At 33.2% G+C, this 18821-nt stretch overlaps 3 protein-coding genes across 12 annotated transcripts in view; 1 reads left to right on the forward strand and 2 right to left on the reverse strand.

Moving 5' to 3' along the window:
- The window catches only part of unc-104 (kinesin family member unc-104), a 51276-nt gene extending 38349 nt beyond the window's left edge, over positions 1-12927 (reverse strand). For 9 of the 10 annotated variants that reach the window (XR_013006511.1, XR_013006584.1, XM_076409948.1 and 6 more), the window contains exon 1: positions 12852-12927. The gene's annotated coding sequence lies outside the window, so the exon portion shown is untranslated. Of the gene's footprint in view, positions 1-3429; positions 3619-12851 lie in introns of those variants that run through there. The other variant, XM_076410003.1, reaches the window with a different exon arrangement.
- Positions 12928-13034: 107 nt separating this feature from the next.
- Positions 13035-14363, reverse strand: Hap40 (Huntingtin-associated protein 40 kDa). The gene is made up of 5 exons (XM_076411703.1): positions 14154-14363; positions 13850-14099; positions 13578-13794; positions 13308-13526; positions 13035-13250 (listed from the first exon to the last, which is right to left on the reverse strand). The coding sequence occupies exons 1-5, from the start codon at positions 14219-14221 to the stop codon at positions 13084-13086; spliced, it is 921 nt and encodes a 306-aa protein (XP_076267818.1). The 5' UTR covers positions 14222-14363; the 3' UTR covers positions 13035-13083.
- On the forward strand, positions 14301-17900 carry ND-75 (NADH dehydrogenase (ubiquinone) 75 kDa subunit). Its single transcript, XM_076410583.1, has 12 exons — positions 14301-14591; positions 14747-14924; positions 14985-15126; positions 15177-15336; positions 15393-15535; positions 15594-15861; positions 15914-16059; positions 16114-16394; positions 16445-16717; positions 16983-17124; positions 17186-17496; positions 17594-17900. Exons 2-12 carry the CDS (start codon positions 14754-14756, stop codon positions 17741-17743), a joined length of 2187 nt encoding a protein of 728 aa, XP_076266698.1. The 5' UTR covers positions 14301-14591; positions 14747-14753; the 3' UTR covers positions 17744-17900.
- The last annotated feature ends 921 nt before the right edge of the window (positions 17901-18821 follow it).

Consider the following 18821-nt stretch of genomic DNA (forward strand, 5'->3'; position numbering starts at 1 on the left):
ATGCATGGGAGATTTCCTTCTATACTCTCTGTACAAAGCATAGAAATATAGAATGAGAACTTAAATGGGCATACTCGTAGTCATCATGTCACTATACATTCGAGTCGCTAGAGGACCGGAGATAAAAATATTACGAATTTCTTTCTTTCGATTTTAAATATTATAAATTTTATAAAATATTGTTTGTAGTATGTATGCAATTTGGTTATTTAAAGTATGATTTTGTAGCTTTTAGGAAGAAATTATTTTATTTTAATTTTATCTATTAGAAAGCGTATATTCATTAATTGTTTTTGTAAGAGGTAAGGTTTTTTGAAATCAGTAATTTATTTAGTTAAGACAAGAAAAGTTAAGACACCAAAAGCAACAAGGTTCACAATGCGTAATAAGATATTTGCTTTAGGACTTACAATATAGCGCTCAGGGTTACAAGCTACTACCAAAAATTTTCTTCTTGCCTTCAATGAATATCTTAACACCCATATTAAATAAAGTTCCTTTTCTGGCAGGAGTAGGCACTGCAACATTCCATTCGCTAAGATTTTCAGTTAGGAAACTAGCAGCAATGGATAGAATAGTCATTCCCACATTTGACGAAATATACCTTGATTTAGGTTGGTATTTTATTAATGTATCATAGTTAATAATAAAAAAAACATTATTGAACTACCTGTACCTAATTTTTTTTTTCAGTCCTTGCATACAGCGCCAAGGAAGATAAAATTAAAGATAAATTCCTTCCTTCTATAACAGTCTCTAGACATATTATTAAATATTAAAAAAATTAAATAAAATAAAAAGGTATATTTAAGGCAAACATCTGTAGACTTTTTATGTATTGCGAAAACTACGCGCCAAAGCAAATTTAAAGAAAATCATGGGTAAAATGTTATGCCAACAAATACAAACTATTTTTCAAAACCATTACTTGTGTTCGATTCAACAATGAAATCAATATATTATGTTTTTTATTAACAATAAAATCTAACGTTAAATTTTTAAATATTTAAGTTAATAGGTTATGTTCTGAACATTAAATTGAGTTCAAGAAGTGGGGGGCGGTTTTTGTTTAGATTTTCGTCGTGAGTTATGGGTCGGTTTAAAAACATCTTTGGAATCATAACGCTCGCGTGACTCAGCGATAGCCAAACCAGATCGACGTACCGATTCGACGGCGCCACAGAAACGACATAGCGTCGCCGTCGCCGCAATCGTTGGTTGCGGGGGAGTGACCGTTTACAACGCCACCCAAGGGCGAAGCAAACCTACGTCAGTGTCAGCCTGTTTACGATGTATTCCTTGCTTGATTAATGAAAATGCCTTCTATTCTACTTTTTATTTCGGCGCAGAAATAGTCTATGGTCTTAAAGATTGTTAGTGATTATTATTTAAAATGAATTTTAAAGTAATACATTTGCAAATGTATGGTCTTTATGCGAATTATGCGAGTAATGCTCTCCATGAATATGAAACAATATGTAAACTGAATATAATCTAATACTGGAAAGGCCATGAATTAAACATTTAACCTGAACAACAAATGAGCTGAAAATGACTTAAAAGTGAAGTTAAATAACGTTAAGCAGTTAAAGAACTGCCAGCTAACAAATAAAATCACTATGACAATCATCTATAAACATAGATATGAAAATAAATGGAATACTTTGAACACTACGTATAAAATCAGTATGGCATCGACTAATTTTATAGGAGAGTTGCAAAATGAAAAATGATGAAGATGAATGAATGATGTGTTATAACGTAACAAAAGTAACTTGTTATCAATTGCATTCTACAGGTTTAAACAAGCACTGTTTGTATTTACTATAAATTACATCTTTCGATTATTATTTATTTCTCTTTGTTTTATTCTAATTTTAGATAGTACAAAAAGACTAGTCATTTTTCCAACATGGTATTTAAGTGATGCTATAATGATGTAGAAAAGTAATGGTAATGGATAAAACTGCGAATAAATAATAATTTTTAATTTTTACAATATAGCCTTAAATGTATTAAAAATAATTATATAAACATTAATTATACAACATTCACATATAATATTACTATTATTTCGTAGCTTTAGTTACATTATAAAACCATTAATTAAATTATATTTCAATTATAAATAACAACTGTATTATTAAATGGTATTATTTAATTCAATTATTATATTTTATAAAAAAGTTATTAAAGTCCAAAAATTAAGCTATAATTCGTTCTCGTTCACAAGATGCCAAAAATGTACTAAATCATTAGTGACAAAATATCAATCAATATCAAACAGATTAGAACCATAAAATTAACTAACATATAAAAAAACATCACCAAATAGGTTTTTGGTGTTACATATTATTATATTTCAGTTAAAATAGCATTTTCATTTAATGTGCATCTGTAAGTAGTGTGTAATAATAAACCTTAATAAAAAAATATGCGAGAGAACAGGCGAAGTTACCACTGAGAATCAGTTGAATTGAAGATACAATAACATTAAATCTGCAATAAAGAAGAAACAGACCTGATGTTAAGTTTATCGAATCATATCGAATATGTCATTCTTTTGGAACCTACCACAATAAATAATATTAAAACCAGTCATGAAAACAGCAAGTAGAATATTTTATTGGCTTATTAATATTATTTCTTCGATATTCGATTTAATTTCTACAGAAATGTTATTTGTTATAAGACGCCAAAAGGTACTAACAAAGATAAATTTGAGATTTTAAGAAAATCGATAGACTCGTGTAACTTTTATCTGATGATAAATATTTTATGTTACACAACCGAATAGTAAATGTTCAGAGTATTTAACGATTTAAATTATTTAAGATTTAAGTCATTTGGTTTTTATTAGAACATTTAATAAATCAGTTTAGCTAGACACAATATATTGAGGTATACATGTTAGATAATTAATAAAGTGACATAATAATAAAAAATATATAAAAAATACATGTAATAATTAATGTTCGGAGCATATATGAATTGTTCACAAATCAACAAAAAAAATTAAATATTTTATGTTAATCCAGTGGCAATCAATATATACACAAGATAACAAATTGTTCACAGAGAAGAACTTGATGTAGTAAACTGTTGGATATTGTAGATGCTGAAGGGAAATATGAAGATTATTGAGGACTGGTAATATAACCATCCAATTACAAAAAATTGAAAAAATTTTAAAATAAATTTGGTTGTTAAATACCGTACAATGTGATAGAAGAGTAGAAACGGAATAAAGAATATACTTACTGTGTACAAAGCATTTTATAAATAATAACAGAATGAAAACGAAGGCCTGAATTAATTCATGTCGAAAAATGGTAGTTTCGATGGAAGTTTAAGAATAATAAACAGCGTTTAGTCATACGCCCTAGTAGGGTCAAAGGAAAAGTCAATAGCAAGCTTCCTGATACTTACATGTTACTCCTTTGAGTTTTCCTAGATCGAAATGCTGATCGTCCGAAAATGGTCGACCGTGTTCTATATAAAACGTTTACAACGCGATTGTTTAAACATTTCTTTTTTCCAAACTTCGATCGCGAATAACGCACATCTAAACGAAGGGCATTTGATTCGAGCCCGTTGTGTGATGTTCCTTTCGCAAGGATTTTCGGAGGAGTAGGCGACGAGGTTTGATGTGCGCAAGAGGCCGTGCCGTCACGTGACGGAAATCAATACGTCGCCCTCCAATTGCACTGCTAACAATAATCAATAAAAACGTATCGCGTTCTAGAGGAAAATTGCAAAACTGGATTCCGAAAAATTCTGTATATATATATATATATATATACGAGAGATTTTTATATTGAGGTGAGCATTTGGTACAAGAGATATGTCAAAAACTCTAAGTAAGCTAATGCTAACAGATGTGTATGGACCTTTTGAAGAAGACTCATTCAAAAAGAAGCGTATATACACAGACACACAGTTTACGTACAGTTTAGATGTGTCTATTTTATAGCACAGAAGTTAGAGGTAATTGAGGATCTAAACGAATTTTAAAGCACGCAAAAACGTTGGGATATTGAGTAAAAGAGATGCTGAGTAAACATGAAATTAGACCAAGACCAATAGCAAAATTAGTTAATAGCTCCCTACACTCTTGATTAACATGGAGTTTGTTAATGGATCAATAGAGCTGTACTTGAAATGGAACTATGAAATATTCGAATCCAGATGAAATGAAGAAGGAATATATGTGGGGTGTATATTTTAAACAAAATTGCAAATTGGAAACTCAACTGTACGGTCCTTAAAAGCTGTAAACTAAACATCTTAGAATCATTGGTTCATAGTGTTATACCCACATTCATAGTCAAAAACGAAGGAATTTTGATATATAAAGTGATGAACAGTTTATAATTTCGGTTCAAGAGAGTCAAAGCGTCATTTTTTCAAAGTATGTACGAAATAAAGAGAAATTTTAATACTGTGATCAACAAGTTAAGACTACCATTTCTAAATATGAAAATGGAAGAAGAAACTGTTCAAGATTCATCGTAAGATAGTGCCAATTGTGGATAGACAGTGATAAATGAAGCAACTCAATAAATAAGTCATTAAAGACAGCTCAGAAAATTATGAGACCGGCTCAGAAGATTCGATAAAGGTGTCCATAACTTCGAGAAGAGTGGCTTGAGATTGAGAAATCGTTCGTTTTGAAGGAATTACAGTTTCTGAATGACTACATATTAACAGAAAGTTTCTTCAACACGAATGGAGTACCTGAGACGTATGAGGATCTAGTCAAACATGAATATTGTGTTGGATGCAAGAGAACAATGGAGAAGGAGATCGATTCGTTGAGGGAAAATAAAATTTGGTGACTTATAGACTTACCAAAAGGTATCAGAGCAATACCGTATAAATGGTCTTTTTCGACGGAAAATAAATGCAAATGACAGTATAGACAAGAATAAGGCTTAACTCGTTAAGGGTTTTAATCAACATAGGCATCAACTATAACGAGATGTTTAGTAGCGACTACCTTTCAGAGTAACTTGGAGATTTTCTTCAGACAGCTGAAAGCAGAGTTTATGATAACAGCTGCAACTTAATTCTTGGCTTGGGTTTCAAATATTTCAACTAAGTAGTATGTAGCGGACATCATGACCAGACCATTACAAAAGTTGTAAAAATGTGTTACTTGTGTATTTAATTTTGTATTTAGCGAGGGAACATTAAGGGAAGTATATTTATGTTTTCAATATTCAAAGACTAGTCGACGTCTGACCTTCACAGAGTAAAGACGATCTAGTAAACTAGTAAACTAGTAAACCGCTTTCATCAGCACTTTCGCCAAGATATCATAAGCGTTTGTAAAGACCGGAAAGCGTTTTACAAGCGAGGCAATGGCGTCCTGCAAAGCAGCGCCATCACCAAATCCAGAAAGTCGCCAAAGCTTCCCGACAAGTGCGAAATCTCCCGACGATAACCTTGACAACGTCCGGTTAATAGGTAATGCAGGACTTGGACTGTATTATATGTAAAAATGGGGTAACTCAACTTCGAGTACTCCTAAGCAAGCAAGGAAACGAGCTCACCGAAAGGCGGATGTTATTACAAGACGCCCTTGCCAAACCCACCCCGGCCCAGCCAGTACATCAATCTCCTGCAACACCAATTAAACTCACATCACGACCGTTGGAAATCGAAGACCCGGATGACGGATTCACCATTGTCGGAAAGAGGAAGAGGGGTCCCTTCACCCCGCCACAACCAAGTCAGCTGTCGAAGGCCGCCAATAAGGCGATACAAGCAGCTGTAATCAAACCGTCTACCCAACCTAGCCAGCTGAGAGCCAAGGCTAACTCGCAACCATCCACCTCCAGATATGCCGTCAGACCAGCGTCGAGCAAGCCGCTAGTAACTAAGACAGCTACCTAGCCAACGTTCAAACCAGCCGCCGTCAAGTAGCCATGCCATTAATCCACCAAATACTTCTCTTCCAGCAACCACAGTGTCAATCTCTTAGGGAACTGTATCACAAACTCTAACCCTAATACCTATGCCAACTCTTGCGGTGAACCCAAGTCCGACCACCGCTCCTAGAAAGGAAAGAATTCCACCCATCGTTCTTCATGACATGAAGAGATACTCAGAAATCCTTCGAATCTCAAAAGATAACTCCATTGAGATTACTAGAACTTTAAGTCGAAAGGACGGAATTCGCTTATTTGTACCAACTTCAAACGACTTCCGCAAACTAACCACGTATCTCGAAGACAGGAAATATGCGTTTCACTCCTTCTGTCCACCTTCAAGGGAAATCCGTGTTATCATCCGCAACGTTCCAACGATTGTAACGGTTGATTAAGTTAAAGAACACCTTATTCCGCAAGGCTTCCACCCAAAATCTCTTCAAAGGTGGAAACTCAAATCAGGCGAACATCTTCCCATATCTAGATAGTTGCTCCTAACGAAGAAAGAAACATTGTAAATTTCACCAAAATAGGCCTGTCAATCGTGAAAGTCGAACTTCAGCGAGGCAACGGCCAGCCTGTGCAGTGCTACAACTACCATATGTTTGGCCATTCCAGCTCTCGTTGTAGAGCGCCTCCTCGGTGTGTCAAATGCGCCGGTCACCATAATACCTGTTCGTGCACCAAGATACGCAAGAACCCACCCAAGTGCAGCAATTGTGGAGACTGGCTGCTGATCTGCCCCCAGGAATCCTAGACCAATCCAATCCAGACAACTCTTTGGCAATACAAATTCGGCGTGGAACAACCAGTGACGCAGGAGGTTAGCTCAAAAGTTGGCTTGCTTCAACCGGGCGGCTCCCGCCAATATCCGAGTCCCTGAACCAATGCAACTTCCTGCACTGTCACCGTGCCTTCCAACTACCTTCACACAGCAGCAGATGATCAGCATCTGGCAGTTCTTTCAATCCGTATAATACCTTCCCAATGTAGCCACTTAAGCTTACCTTAAGGCAACCCCTTTTCCGTTTAGCTTTCAGCAGGCCTTCACTCGGCGAAATGGCTGCCTCCAAAGTGCTACAAATCATGTCGTGGAACGCCAACAGCTTACACGATAAAAAAAATAGAACTGGAACTCGGTATTTCGTCTTCAGGCATCAATATTGTACTTATCCAGGGGAATCTCCTAAAGCCCTCTCATTGTTTTTCCTTTCTAAACTACACGGTATACAGGAATAACCATGTCTCAGCCCGCGGCGATGGAAGCGCTATCCTGGTCAAAAAAGGAATCAAATACAACCTTATATCTTCAATTGTACCGTCACCAAACATCAAATCTACCTCTATCCAGGTGGAAACTCATGATCGTCCAATCGTGGTCACCTCCTTGTACAGGAAATGCTCCATACAGACTCGTCTGCCTTCAAAACTCTCTTCGATGGCTCAATATCAAGACTAATCGGTGGAGACTTCAACGCTTACCAACCCACGTGGGATTGCGAGCGCGTTAATCAAGCAGGCAACAATATCGCAGCACTGAGCGCAAACTTAGGGATCAGTCTCGCCCTACCGGATGAGCCTACCCCCCATCACCCCGCTGTTGGACAACGGGGCACTATACGCATTCTGGACTTTTTCATTCTCCAAAAAGTCACAGATCCTATTCAAGAATCGTCTCTAAAGTACAGCTCGTGCACTCTCAACTCGGCGGACAAAAGGGAGGCTAATAGAGTAAAACGGGAAGTGAAGGAAATCATTAAAGCCTGGCAATCCGAGAAATGGAACATATTTCTAGCGGACCAAAGGCTGGGTGACCCTCAACTTTCTGGCGACTAAAAGCTCTCTAAAAGCCTAGTGGGGAAGGCGCCAAACGTTATTCCCCCCTGAAGTCAGCGGAGATTGGACGCAGTCACCGACCACGAAAACGCCCAGCTCCTATGACGCCCTGGTGGAACGCCTCCCTTCTGCTACAAATATACATGCTGCTGAGAACGACGAAACCATTAGGAAGTCCAACTCTACAAGCTTCTCTACAAGCAGCCCACCGAACTAACTAATATCATCAACGCCATTCTGAGGCTGCAACACTATCAGCCTACTAAGTTCCATTTCTAAGCTTGTTGTAAAAACAATTCTTTATGTTCTTAATGATTTTACGAAGGCAAACAATATCATTCCAGATGAGCAATTCGGGTTCCGCGCCAAACACTCAGCCGTTCATCACGCCCATCGGCTGGTCGCAAAAAAAAGCTGTGCTTTTAACCGATGTAAAAGACTGGGAGCGATCTTCTTGGACCTAACTAAAGCCTTTGACAAGGTTTGGCACGAAGCCTTAGAGGCGAAATGCATTCGGTTAGGTCTATCCGATGACCTAACCGCTCTTATTAAATAATTTCTATCAGGACGATCGTTCCAGGTGAAGATATTCTCTCCAGCCAAAAAACAACCGACGTAGAAGTTCCACAAGGTTCCCCCTGGCATCCGCTTTGTTTAATCTTTTTCTTTCAGATATCTCTAGGAGACCACAAGTTGCGGCAGCTTTTTACGCAGACTACGCTGCTTACTTTGCTTCTTCAAGAGTAGCACCGCACATCCAAAGCAGTCTCCAAAAACAACTCGATGAGACGGTCCAGTGGTTACATCTCTGGAGGTTGCAAGTTAACCCACAGAAAACCCAGGCTATCTTCTTCCACAAGAATGGTTTTGCACCGAGAATTTCGTATTTTAAAACCGAGAACGCCGGAATTCCATGGTCAGAAGAACCTATCTCAGTCTTCTCTTCGATCACAAGTGTAGGTGGAATTCCCAGATTCAAAGGTACCTCCAGAAAGGTCAAAGTATTGTCAATCTGCTGTTCCCGCTCATCAACCGCGTCAGCAGGCTTCCTCTCTCAATAAAATCTCTCCTGTACAATATGCTGGTTCGATCAGTCGTTCTATACGGCTCCAGTGTCTATCTCAAATACGTCTCACTTGGCTAAGTGCCCCCTGGTTCGTCAGAAATAATTAAATTCAGTAGAGAAACAGACGTCCCATAAGTTCACAATTTTATATCCGAGCTCTACTCAAGATATTTCTCCACTCTTCGTCTCTCGGATAATAGTTACCGAGCCGGCCGATATTTTAGGCCAATAACCCGTTCGGTTCTTCGTAGCCTTATCTATCGCACAAAAATATCACCTTTCATCAATGAAGTTTGCCTTAAGGTAAAAAAAAATAAAAAAAAACTTTATACGCCTAAGAACTTTTTTCCAATAACAGAAAAAAAACTTGTTTTCCAGAAATTTTAATTTGAAACATGAGGCAAGTTATTCAAAAAATTAATATTGTGTAGGACAAAATTTAAACAAGCATGTATAATAAAAATTCTATTTAAGTAAAACAATATAAAACAATTTAACACCTTAAACAAATAAAAACCAAAATAAATAACATAACAGCTACTAACACAATAAATAAATAAAGTTATTTTTCTAAGCGTGCGAGATCTTGGTGTTGAGGTGGCGGGCCGGTTACAGTTCTGAAAACGAAATGAAAATCTACCTAAGCAACCAATTTTCATTGACAATGGTGCAATTAAAAAATATGCATGACATGTATTATAAATACCACAGGATGAAGTATGACATGTGCCCACGGTACGAAGGGAAGTTAACACGGGACTACCAGCTTCTACCGCGTGATATGAAGCAAACACGTGAGATCCTGTTACTTGGGTTAATAGACCTCTCTAGGGTAATGTCAAAATCATTAAAAAACAATAAACAAGGTACAAGACACAGGAACCATCATCTGTGACGATTATATAATCTTACAATTAACAATAATCCACAACAACTATACATCAGTTACTGATATCCACTCTGACATCAGTTTCTGGTTTATAATTATAATTTATACTTTTTAATTGCAACCATAAAACGTTATTATCTTTAATGTACAGTAATTTAAGGATTATGGGAAATATACGAATAAATGATAAAATAGAAGAAAATAAAATAGATGAAAACAAATTAATATATAAATAAAAAAAGATATAGAAAATGATAAATGAAATAAAGGGAATGGGATTATATTAAAGGGGAAAAACCTCTTTGTTTTTATTGAAACCTCTTTAAACATAAATGACCTAAAACTAAAAAAGGTCTAAAATATCGAATTAAAAGATGACACCTTAACGCAAAAAAGCACAAGAAGAACTCTAAGCGTGGGGCGACTAAGAATGTTTTCCAACAATAGAAAAAATTGATAACCGTTTTCAAATGTTCAAGAGACCGTTTTGTAGAAATTTAAAGATGAAACATGATGCTAGTTACGCAATAAATTAATATTGTAAAATATTGTATTGAAATACATTGTCCTATTGAAAATGTTTAATTTCAATAATTGTTTCTTTTAATTTAGGTGTTTGCATGTCATGCTAATCAATGATATGCATTGGTGAAAATGTGAAGTATCAAAATAATCATTCTAGCCTATATAACTGTTAAATTCTAATATTATATTAATAATTAACATTAAATAATTAATACTATAATATGCAGATGACCCTAAGATTTATTTTTAGTCATGGTATGAGTCATATTTTTATCGTTTGTTTTCCGGTACAGTTTACCAAATATATAGTAAAAGTTAAAGTATTCAGATGTTATTTTATACATACATTAACCAGCGTTGCAATGCATATTGCTATCGTTACACATTCATCATTACACCACATGGTCTATACACATTTAGAGCACTTGGAACCGAGCCTCTTTTAATTTGATTATTTTGATTACAAAGAGACTGATTAACACTTTCCGTATTATTTATCCGTTCAGTGTTCCTTTACTATTCAGAACCATTTAATTGGTTCAAAGCTATTTTATGGTCCATATTTATGAAATCAAGCGATGTTGCTATAATAAATATGTCGGTATACCTCAGTATTTTAAAGTATTCCAACAATCTCCTTTTTTTTTCATTTATCAATGATTAGTTAAAATTAGGAAATAAAAAGCCAACAATATAACGCCCTTGAATGTCCATTTTAAAAGCGCAATAATTGTTAACTGGATAACGAATGACGCCAGTTCTACATCTAGAATATTCTGTGTATTTATATCTTTCAAAGCCATTACAGTATGGCACCATTGAATAAATATTATAATACTAGAGATACGACAGTTTAAAGTCATCTGTTAGGTGTTTTCTCGCTGAATCTATATTGGCTTAGATACATTTATTTACTGCTCTAATCAATCAATATTCCTAATACTGATTTATTATTTTAATATCTAGTGCCTATTCAATCAAAATAAGAAAGAAAAATATTTGAAAGATCAATATGTAATAATCAAGTAAGATAATTTGTTTCAAAATATACTCACAGTTAATTAGAAGCTTTCAGAATACAAGTTAATAGAGAAGCTGTTAGAAAATATACCCAAATTTATTGTAAGGTAACTAGAGTAGGTAGACATAATTATGTTTTTAATAGCCCGTACTCTAGTCAGAAAGCTGTAATTTAATATAATTAAAAAATTCAGTTTCAAAAAGTTTTATTAGCGCCTTAAACTTCTAAAACTGTTTGGTTTTAAATATAAAATAAATCTTGATTACTCAAACAATAAAATTGTAAGCATCGACAGTGTTGTCCTGTATTTGGCGTCGTACTTTAAAATGGAAATACGAATCTCTTCTGAATCTTTTTAATATTCAGCCCTATCCTAAAACTTTGAATAGTCTCCTTATCCATCAGCAACATTTTATTTCTACACTCCTACTATTCGTAACCACAATGAAGGTTTAAAATACGGTTAGAATAGGCTAGCTAAGCGTTATGCCACCATTAAAGTTCAGTAGCAAGTAAATCATAGAATTTGAATTCTTAGAATTGGACCTTATCAGCTGTCTTCACTACTTCGGTTATAATTGATATAGTTGGTAGTTATAGCTATTCACTGGCTCATTGACACATCCATAAAATTGATGGATTAGGAATAATGATATTATGAATTATCATACTTACATACTTATTAGCTTATCAAGTTTTGAGCTCAATAGTAATAATAATTCAATTATGTCTATTCAGCCAAGCGAACAGGTTTCAGCTATGTACAATCAGTACATAGTATACTCAAATTCTATATTTATTTTTATCATAGTCTTGAAGTTAAGCATTTTGTTTATATTTTACGTCCCTGTTCCAGAACTAAATTATCAAGGGAAAATCTCCAGTGAAGCGGACGATTATCAGCTGGTATAAATATAATAACTATCGGTTAAAAGCCACAGTTTACTTATGACAATCGTGCGTCGAAATAAAACATAAACTAATTTTAAGATATTAAAAAATATAAAGCAATATGTAAACATATTTAACAAACAAGTTTTCATATTGTAATTTGACTATATATTAAAAGCAACACTAAGATATTAAATAGATCCTGATTTTAAATAAAAACAAACTAATAATAATATAATTTCTTTTTCTAAAACACAACACAGTATTTATTTCATTATACAATACGAATTTAATTCAAACGAAACCTTTAAATGAATGAGTCATTCTTTACCCTGTGTCGGGGAAAAATCAATGACTTAATTTCCTCGACCTTTCTATATATTTTTCATGTTAACCATCACAATAAACCATATTCTTATATTATCTAAATATTATTGACTATTACAAAACCAATTTTTAAAGAAATAGAGAATATAAATCTTGTCAGGGAACAAATAGTTTATACAATTTGTTTTAAAAAAAGGATATGTATTTACAAAATAAATAAACCTACCTAATACGGACCTGCATTTGAAAACCTATATTGTAAAATTATCGTAATTGGAAATTATTTTTAATGCATATCATAATACATGCTTATATATGAAAGAAAGATACTTTATTTTTAAAATATGTATGGTAAAAACTTACTGTATCCAATTATTCTTCAGAGACAGCCCAGAATCACCCACTCAAAACAAAACATTGGCATTTTACTGACCGATCGATAAGACATGCGCATTAATAACCTTGGCAAAATTCACAGGGTCGTATTTACAAATATAAATTTATCTTCCATAATAATTATAAAGTAATTTTATTGAAACAAAAACATTCTGTATAATCATTTAATATATTAACATTATATGCTGTAATCTAGATTTTAATGGCAATATAATTTAATTAAAACTCTTAATAAATTTTTTTGCTCTGATGACAGAAATGGCCAAAACTCAACTTCTAAATCCTCCAAACTGCTTTTGTCTAAAGACTGGCAGATTACAACAAGTGATTGAAGCAGTATAAATAACATCTCGGACATTTTACATGCTATAATAAAAAATACATAAACAGAAATTTATTATTTGACTATTTTACAACTTTTACCTTGCAGTATATTATCACTCTTATCTCCCCATGTATATTTTTCTAAAATCTTTGCTAAATTTGGAGCTATATTTAATGTATTTGGCCTTAAAATTAATAAAAGAAAGACAGAATTGATCTCACACTTTAATAAAATGTCACATCTATAACCATTTTTAGGTAGTCTATCTATTATTCTCATAATTTCTTGATAAGTCTGTAAAGCAGACACATAGTCACCTAAAATTCATTATAATCAAATAAACACTTATATTTTTATAACATAATTACCAATAGATATAAAATGTAAAGCAAATTTTTCTAAACAGTGGATATTTGTGTCATGCTTTCCTTGAGACAGTTGTATTGCCCCTTTCAGATATGGCTGCATTAATTCAATTTTTCCTATCTCTTTTAAAAAATCAACTAATTCTAAATATAAACCTGTTTGTAGAATACTGTCTTTTGGGTACTTTGTGCAAGCAAGCATACAGGAATTAAGACCTGCCTGAAATTGAAATATCTTATAAAATAAATAAATACAATTATAACTATATACATACCTGTAAATTTTCTGTAGGTACACTAACAAAGCCAATATGAATATCATTTTTTTCAGATTTTAAAAACTGTCTAGTAGCTCTTACCAAGTAAGCTGTTTCTCCAACTGTATTACCAAGTATACCCTCACAGCGTGATGCTGCTGTCCAGCTCAATGCTGCATATGAATTTAAATCCTGAGACTCACAGTACCGTCCTAAAGAAGCAAAAGATTCTGCTCCTTCCATTTCATTTGGTTTTCGTAGGAAACGTCTAAAATATTTAATTTTTATAAAATAAAGTACACATTATTTGTTTTAAAGATACTTTTTAAGTTTATTGGAAATATTTCGATATCTTTCCAAAATATTACAACCACTGCCTTCGTTTGCCATTTTTCAAACAGTGCAATATTTTGATTTCATCTGTTGAATCAACAATCCCAGGAGAAAATAGAATAAATACTTTAGAAATTACTACCAATACAAAACCATTAGAAAACACAGTACTGAAATGTCAAAATTTATCCTTATTTTAAAGAACTTTTTAAATTGTAATGATTCTGAAGATTTTTTTGAAGACATAAAGATGTATAAGTTTAATTAACGTAACGAATTCATCTGCGGACTCTATGCAAAGAATATACTAAAAAAATACCATAGAAAAACACTTTGTTGGCTATTTTGTCTAATGTCAAATCCATAATGGTGTTGATGGCTGTCTATGTCTCATAAAACTGACACTAATTTTATTTAAGGAAAAAAGGTATTTTACTCCCTTAATTTGCCTTAAATTCTATACAATACCTTAAAGACCTGTATAACTCATTTAATTTATAGCGATTTTTATTTTGTAGAGGTTATGTGCGATTTTGTTATATAATTTCTGAACTGCCTATATTAGACAAGTTATTATTTTAGGTAAAGTATGTTACGTACGACTTTAGCAAAAGTATTAAATGGGGCTCAGTTCAGCCCCAAAAATATTGCTGTTATAACAAGAGCTGCCAGTGATCAGGCTGCAAAGAAACCAGAAAAAATTGAAGTGTTTATTGATGACATCCCTGTTAAAGTTGAACCTGGAACAACAGTATTACAAGTTAGTATTTTAACAAAAAGTAATATTCTACTGTAATTATGTATGAATAAACCATTTTAGGCTGCTGCTATGGTTGGTGTAGAAATACCTCGTTTTTGTTACCATGAAAGGTTAGCTGTTGCTGGAAATTGTAGAATGTGTCTAGTAGAAGTAGAAAAGAGCCCTAAACCAGTCGCAGCATGTGCAATGCCAGTTATGAAGGGTGAATAGAATTATTTTAATTAATTATGATCTTTAAAATGTTATTAATAGGCTGGCGTATTAAAACTGATTCGGAGCTGACTAAAAAAGCTAGAGAAGGTATAATGGAGTTCTTGCTAGTTAACCATCCTTTGGATTGTCCTATTTGTGATCAAGGAGGCGAATGTGATTTACAGGATCAAAGTATGGCTTTTGGTTCTGATCGCTCTAGGTAAAAATTTCGATCTACTCAAAAATGACTTTATAAACTAATAAAATTTTCAATAGATTCACTGATATTGATCATTCTGGTAAACGTGCAGTTGAAGATAAAGATATAGGTCCTCTGATTAAAACGATTATGACAAGATGTATTCATTGTACTAGATGTATTAGATTTGCATCAGAAGTGGCAGGAGTCGATGATTTAGGTATATTATTATAAGTTAAAGTAAAATAATGCAATAGAAAAGCTAATTTTTTTAAAAGGTACTACTGGCAGAGGAAATGATATGCAAGTTGGAACTTATGTAGAAAAAATGTTTTTATCTGAATTATCTGGAAATGTAATTGATCTATGTCCAGTTGGAGCATTAACTAGTAAACCTTACAGCTTTACAGCAAGACCATGGGAAATAAGAAAAATTGACTCAATTGATGTTTTGGATGCTGTTGGTTCAAATATAGTTGTTTCTACTCGTACCGGTGAAGTAATGCGTATTATGCCTAGAGTTAATGAAGAGATCAATGAAGAATGGTATGAAAATCATCATATTTTATTATAAGTATATACTATTATTTATTATTAGGTTATCAGATAAGTCAAGATTCTCTTATGATGGGTTAAAACGCCAGAGGCTTGTGACTCCAATGTTAAGGGATAGTAAAGGTGAACTAAAACCTGTTGATTGGGAAGTTGCTTTACTGACAGTTGCTAAACAACTTAAAAATGCAGGTGGGAATCTAGGCTCATATTGAGTTATTTAAGTTAATATGATTTGACCTTTAGGACCAAGTGTTGGAGCTATCGCTGGAGGTTTTGCTGATGCAGAAGTACTTGTAGCCGTGAAAGATTTGCTTAATAAATTAGGGTCAGAAGCTCTATGTACCGAACATACATTTCCTTTAGATGGATCTGGAACCGATCTACGTTCTAGCTATTTATTAAATAATAAAATTGCAGGAGCAGAAGAGGCTGATTTTGTTTTATTGATAGGAACAAATCCTAGACTAGAAGCACCCTTATTAAACTCCAGGCTTAGAAAGGGTTATGTGCATAATGAGCTTGAAGTAAGATTTATTTACGTAACTGTAATATTAGCAATAAAAATACTTTTTAGGTTGCATTGATTGGACCCAAAGTTGACTTAAGTTATAAATATGTCCACTTAGGCGATTCACCTAGTGTATTAGAGCAGTTAGTAAATGGTCAACATCAAATATCAAAAAAGTTGACATCTGCAAAAAAACCTCTTATTATAATTGGATCTGAAGTTTTGGAACGTCCAGATGGAGGTGCAATTTTGTCTGCTGTACAGAAACTTTCTGCAGCTACTAATCCTCAAACAGAGAACTGGAAAGTTCTAAATGTTTTACACAAAGTTGCAAGTCAGGTAAATTTCAGTTCACAGTTAAAAGAATCATTATACTTTTTAAAAGCTGTCTGTAAATCAAGCATAAAAAATAATTACTGGCAATATTTAATTAGACAAGCGAGGACTTGGATGTAAAACAATCAGTATCCTTGAGATTTAATTTACTTTCTACATCTTTTATGGTGTTAATTACTAATATAAAGGAAATTAAACATATCTGAATGTACTCTAATTATTACTATTTCCACTTAAAAAAAGTGTAATTAATTTATTTCATTTGTAGGTGGCTGCTTTGGATATTGGATATACACCAGGAGTAGATAAAATCAGAGAGCTTAGTCCTAAAATATTGCTTCTTTTAGGTGCAGATGAAGGATCAATTGATAAATCAGATTTATCAAAAGACACCTTTATTATTTATTTGGGTATTTTATATATTTTTCTGTTTAAAATATATAAATAATTGTATTAATTTAAAAATTTAAGGGCATCATGGTGATAACGGAGCTGCGGTAGCTGATGCTATTTTACCGGGCGCGGCTTATACTGAAAAACAAGCCACATATGTAAACACAGAGGGACGAGCTCAACAAACTCTGACTGCTGTATCACCACCTGGCAGAGCCAGAGAAGATTGGAAAATTATTAGAGCCTTATCAGAAATTATCGGAGCTACTTTACCTTACGACAATTTGAACGAAATTCGAAATAGATTGGATGAGGTTGCGCCTCATTTAACTCGATATGGAACTGCAGAAAATGCCAACTTTTTCAAACAGGCAGAAGCTTTATCGAAGGTAACTTGATATTGGATTAAAATCTGTCAAGTCTGTACATTATAAAACATGCTAATTTTTTTCGTAAACATTAATTTCAATAAATGTTTTATTTTAGAGTGTTAAAAGCCAAATCGACAAAACTCCATTTGATGTAAAATTAAAGGAATTGCAAGATTACTTCATGACAGATTCTATCAGCCGAGCTTCGCCAACAATGGCTAAATGTGTTCAAGCAGTTATTAAACAAAAACAGTCTAAATATTAAATAATTTTAACCCATTGTTATTGATTAAATAACCTTATAAGATCAATTTCTGTAAAGTCCAAATAGGTAATGTTATAATTTTTATTTCTAAGATCAACTTGTATATTGGTTCCGAATAAAATGTTATGAATAAAATTTCTATTCTGAAATTATAAAATTTATATTCATTGTATTCACCAAAATCATCTAAAGTTGTAATAATAAGAAGTGAACCGAATCAAAATGGTCTGAAATGTAGCAATGCAACTATTTAGCAAGCAAATATTTATGTTAATATCAACATGATACGCAAAAGCTATCATAGAATTCAAATGTTCAGGCAAATACTGTTGAACATTCAGTAAGCTACAGAGTATATGCAGTAAGCAAGACATGACAAAAAATAAGAAGCAATGTTACTTAAACTAAACCACTACTAATTAATTTAGAAGATACAATCTTTATCATACAATACAAAGTTGTTGTTTGACTTTCGTAGAACAAAGACGGTCAGAAAATGAAATAAGTTAATAAAGTAACTTAATAAAATAAGTTCAACATATGTTTCACAAATACGATGTTAAACAAGAACTTGCTATTACTAAGTTCAAATAACGTGCTATTTTAAAATTTCAACAATCGATTTAAACATGACACAAATATGAAAAATACCGATCAAAAAACCAATAAAATGAACGCATCAGGTGAAGTAACTTGGTACAACAAAATCAGTTTTGAATCCAATTAGAACTCAAAATGAACAACTACAATGCGTGGATGATCGAGAAGGGAACCTTGAAATTATAGTAGCAAATATACGAAAACAAATAAATGGACTTGACCTGCAATTGAGCCTGAATCAAAACAACAGGAAATACCTTTTTTTTATTAATTACATCTTACATTAGATATGCTTAGTATAATCTTAATTTACTACTACTGTTCTGTTGTATTTGTATTAATACACAAGCAAGGCGAGTACAGAATTAATATATCAGTATGTATTTCCTAAATTAAAATAAAACTAATCCACTTAAGCTAAAGTTAATAATACACTTATACACTAAATTAGTTCGTGTGTTTTGGTTCGCTTCAATCT

The sequence above is a fragment of the Rhynchophorus ferrugineus genome, unplaced genomic scaffold, assembly GCF_030347505.1.
Source record: "Rhynchophorus ferrugineus isolate W39M unplaced genomic scaffold, kcgeb_rfMv2 rfM1, whole genome shotgun sequence".
NCBI lineage: Eukaryota > Metazoa > Arthropoda > Insecta > Coleoptera > Curculionidae > Rhynchophorus > Rhynchophorus ferrugineus.

What these genes read in the sequence shown, in the direction of transcription:
- Hap40 (XM_076411703.1), bottom strand. Translation starts at nt 14,221, where the DNA reads ATGGCAAACGAAGGCAGTGGTTGTAATATTTTGGAAAGATATCGAAAT. An exon ending in ATTTCCAATAAACTTAAAAA is followed by an intron (nt 14,100 to 14,153) that starts GTATCTTTAAAA and finishes TAAATATTTTAG; the next exon opens with ACGTTTCCTACGAAAACCAA. An exon ending in GAGTGATAATATACTGCAAG is followed by an intron (nt 13,251 to 13,307) that starts GTAAAAGTTGTA and finishes TTTTTATTATAG; the next exon opens with CATGTAAAATGTCCGAGATG.
- ND-75 (XM_076410583.1), top strand. Translation starts at nt 14,754, where the DNA reads ATGTTACGTACGACTTTAGCAAAAGTATTAAATGGGGCTCAGTTCAGC. An exon ending in TGCAATGCCAGTTATGAAGG is followed by an intron (nt 15,127 to 15,176) that starts GTGAATAGAATT and finishes TGTTATTAATAG; the next exon opens with GCTGGCGTATTAAAACTGAT. An exon ending in ATGTGCATAATGAGCTTGAA is followed by an intron (nt 16,395 to 16,444) that starts GTAAGATTTATT and finishes AATACTTTTTAG; the next exon opens with GTTGCATTGATTGGACCCAA.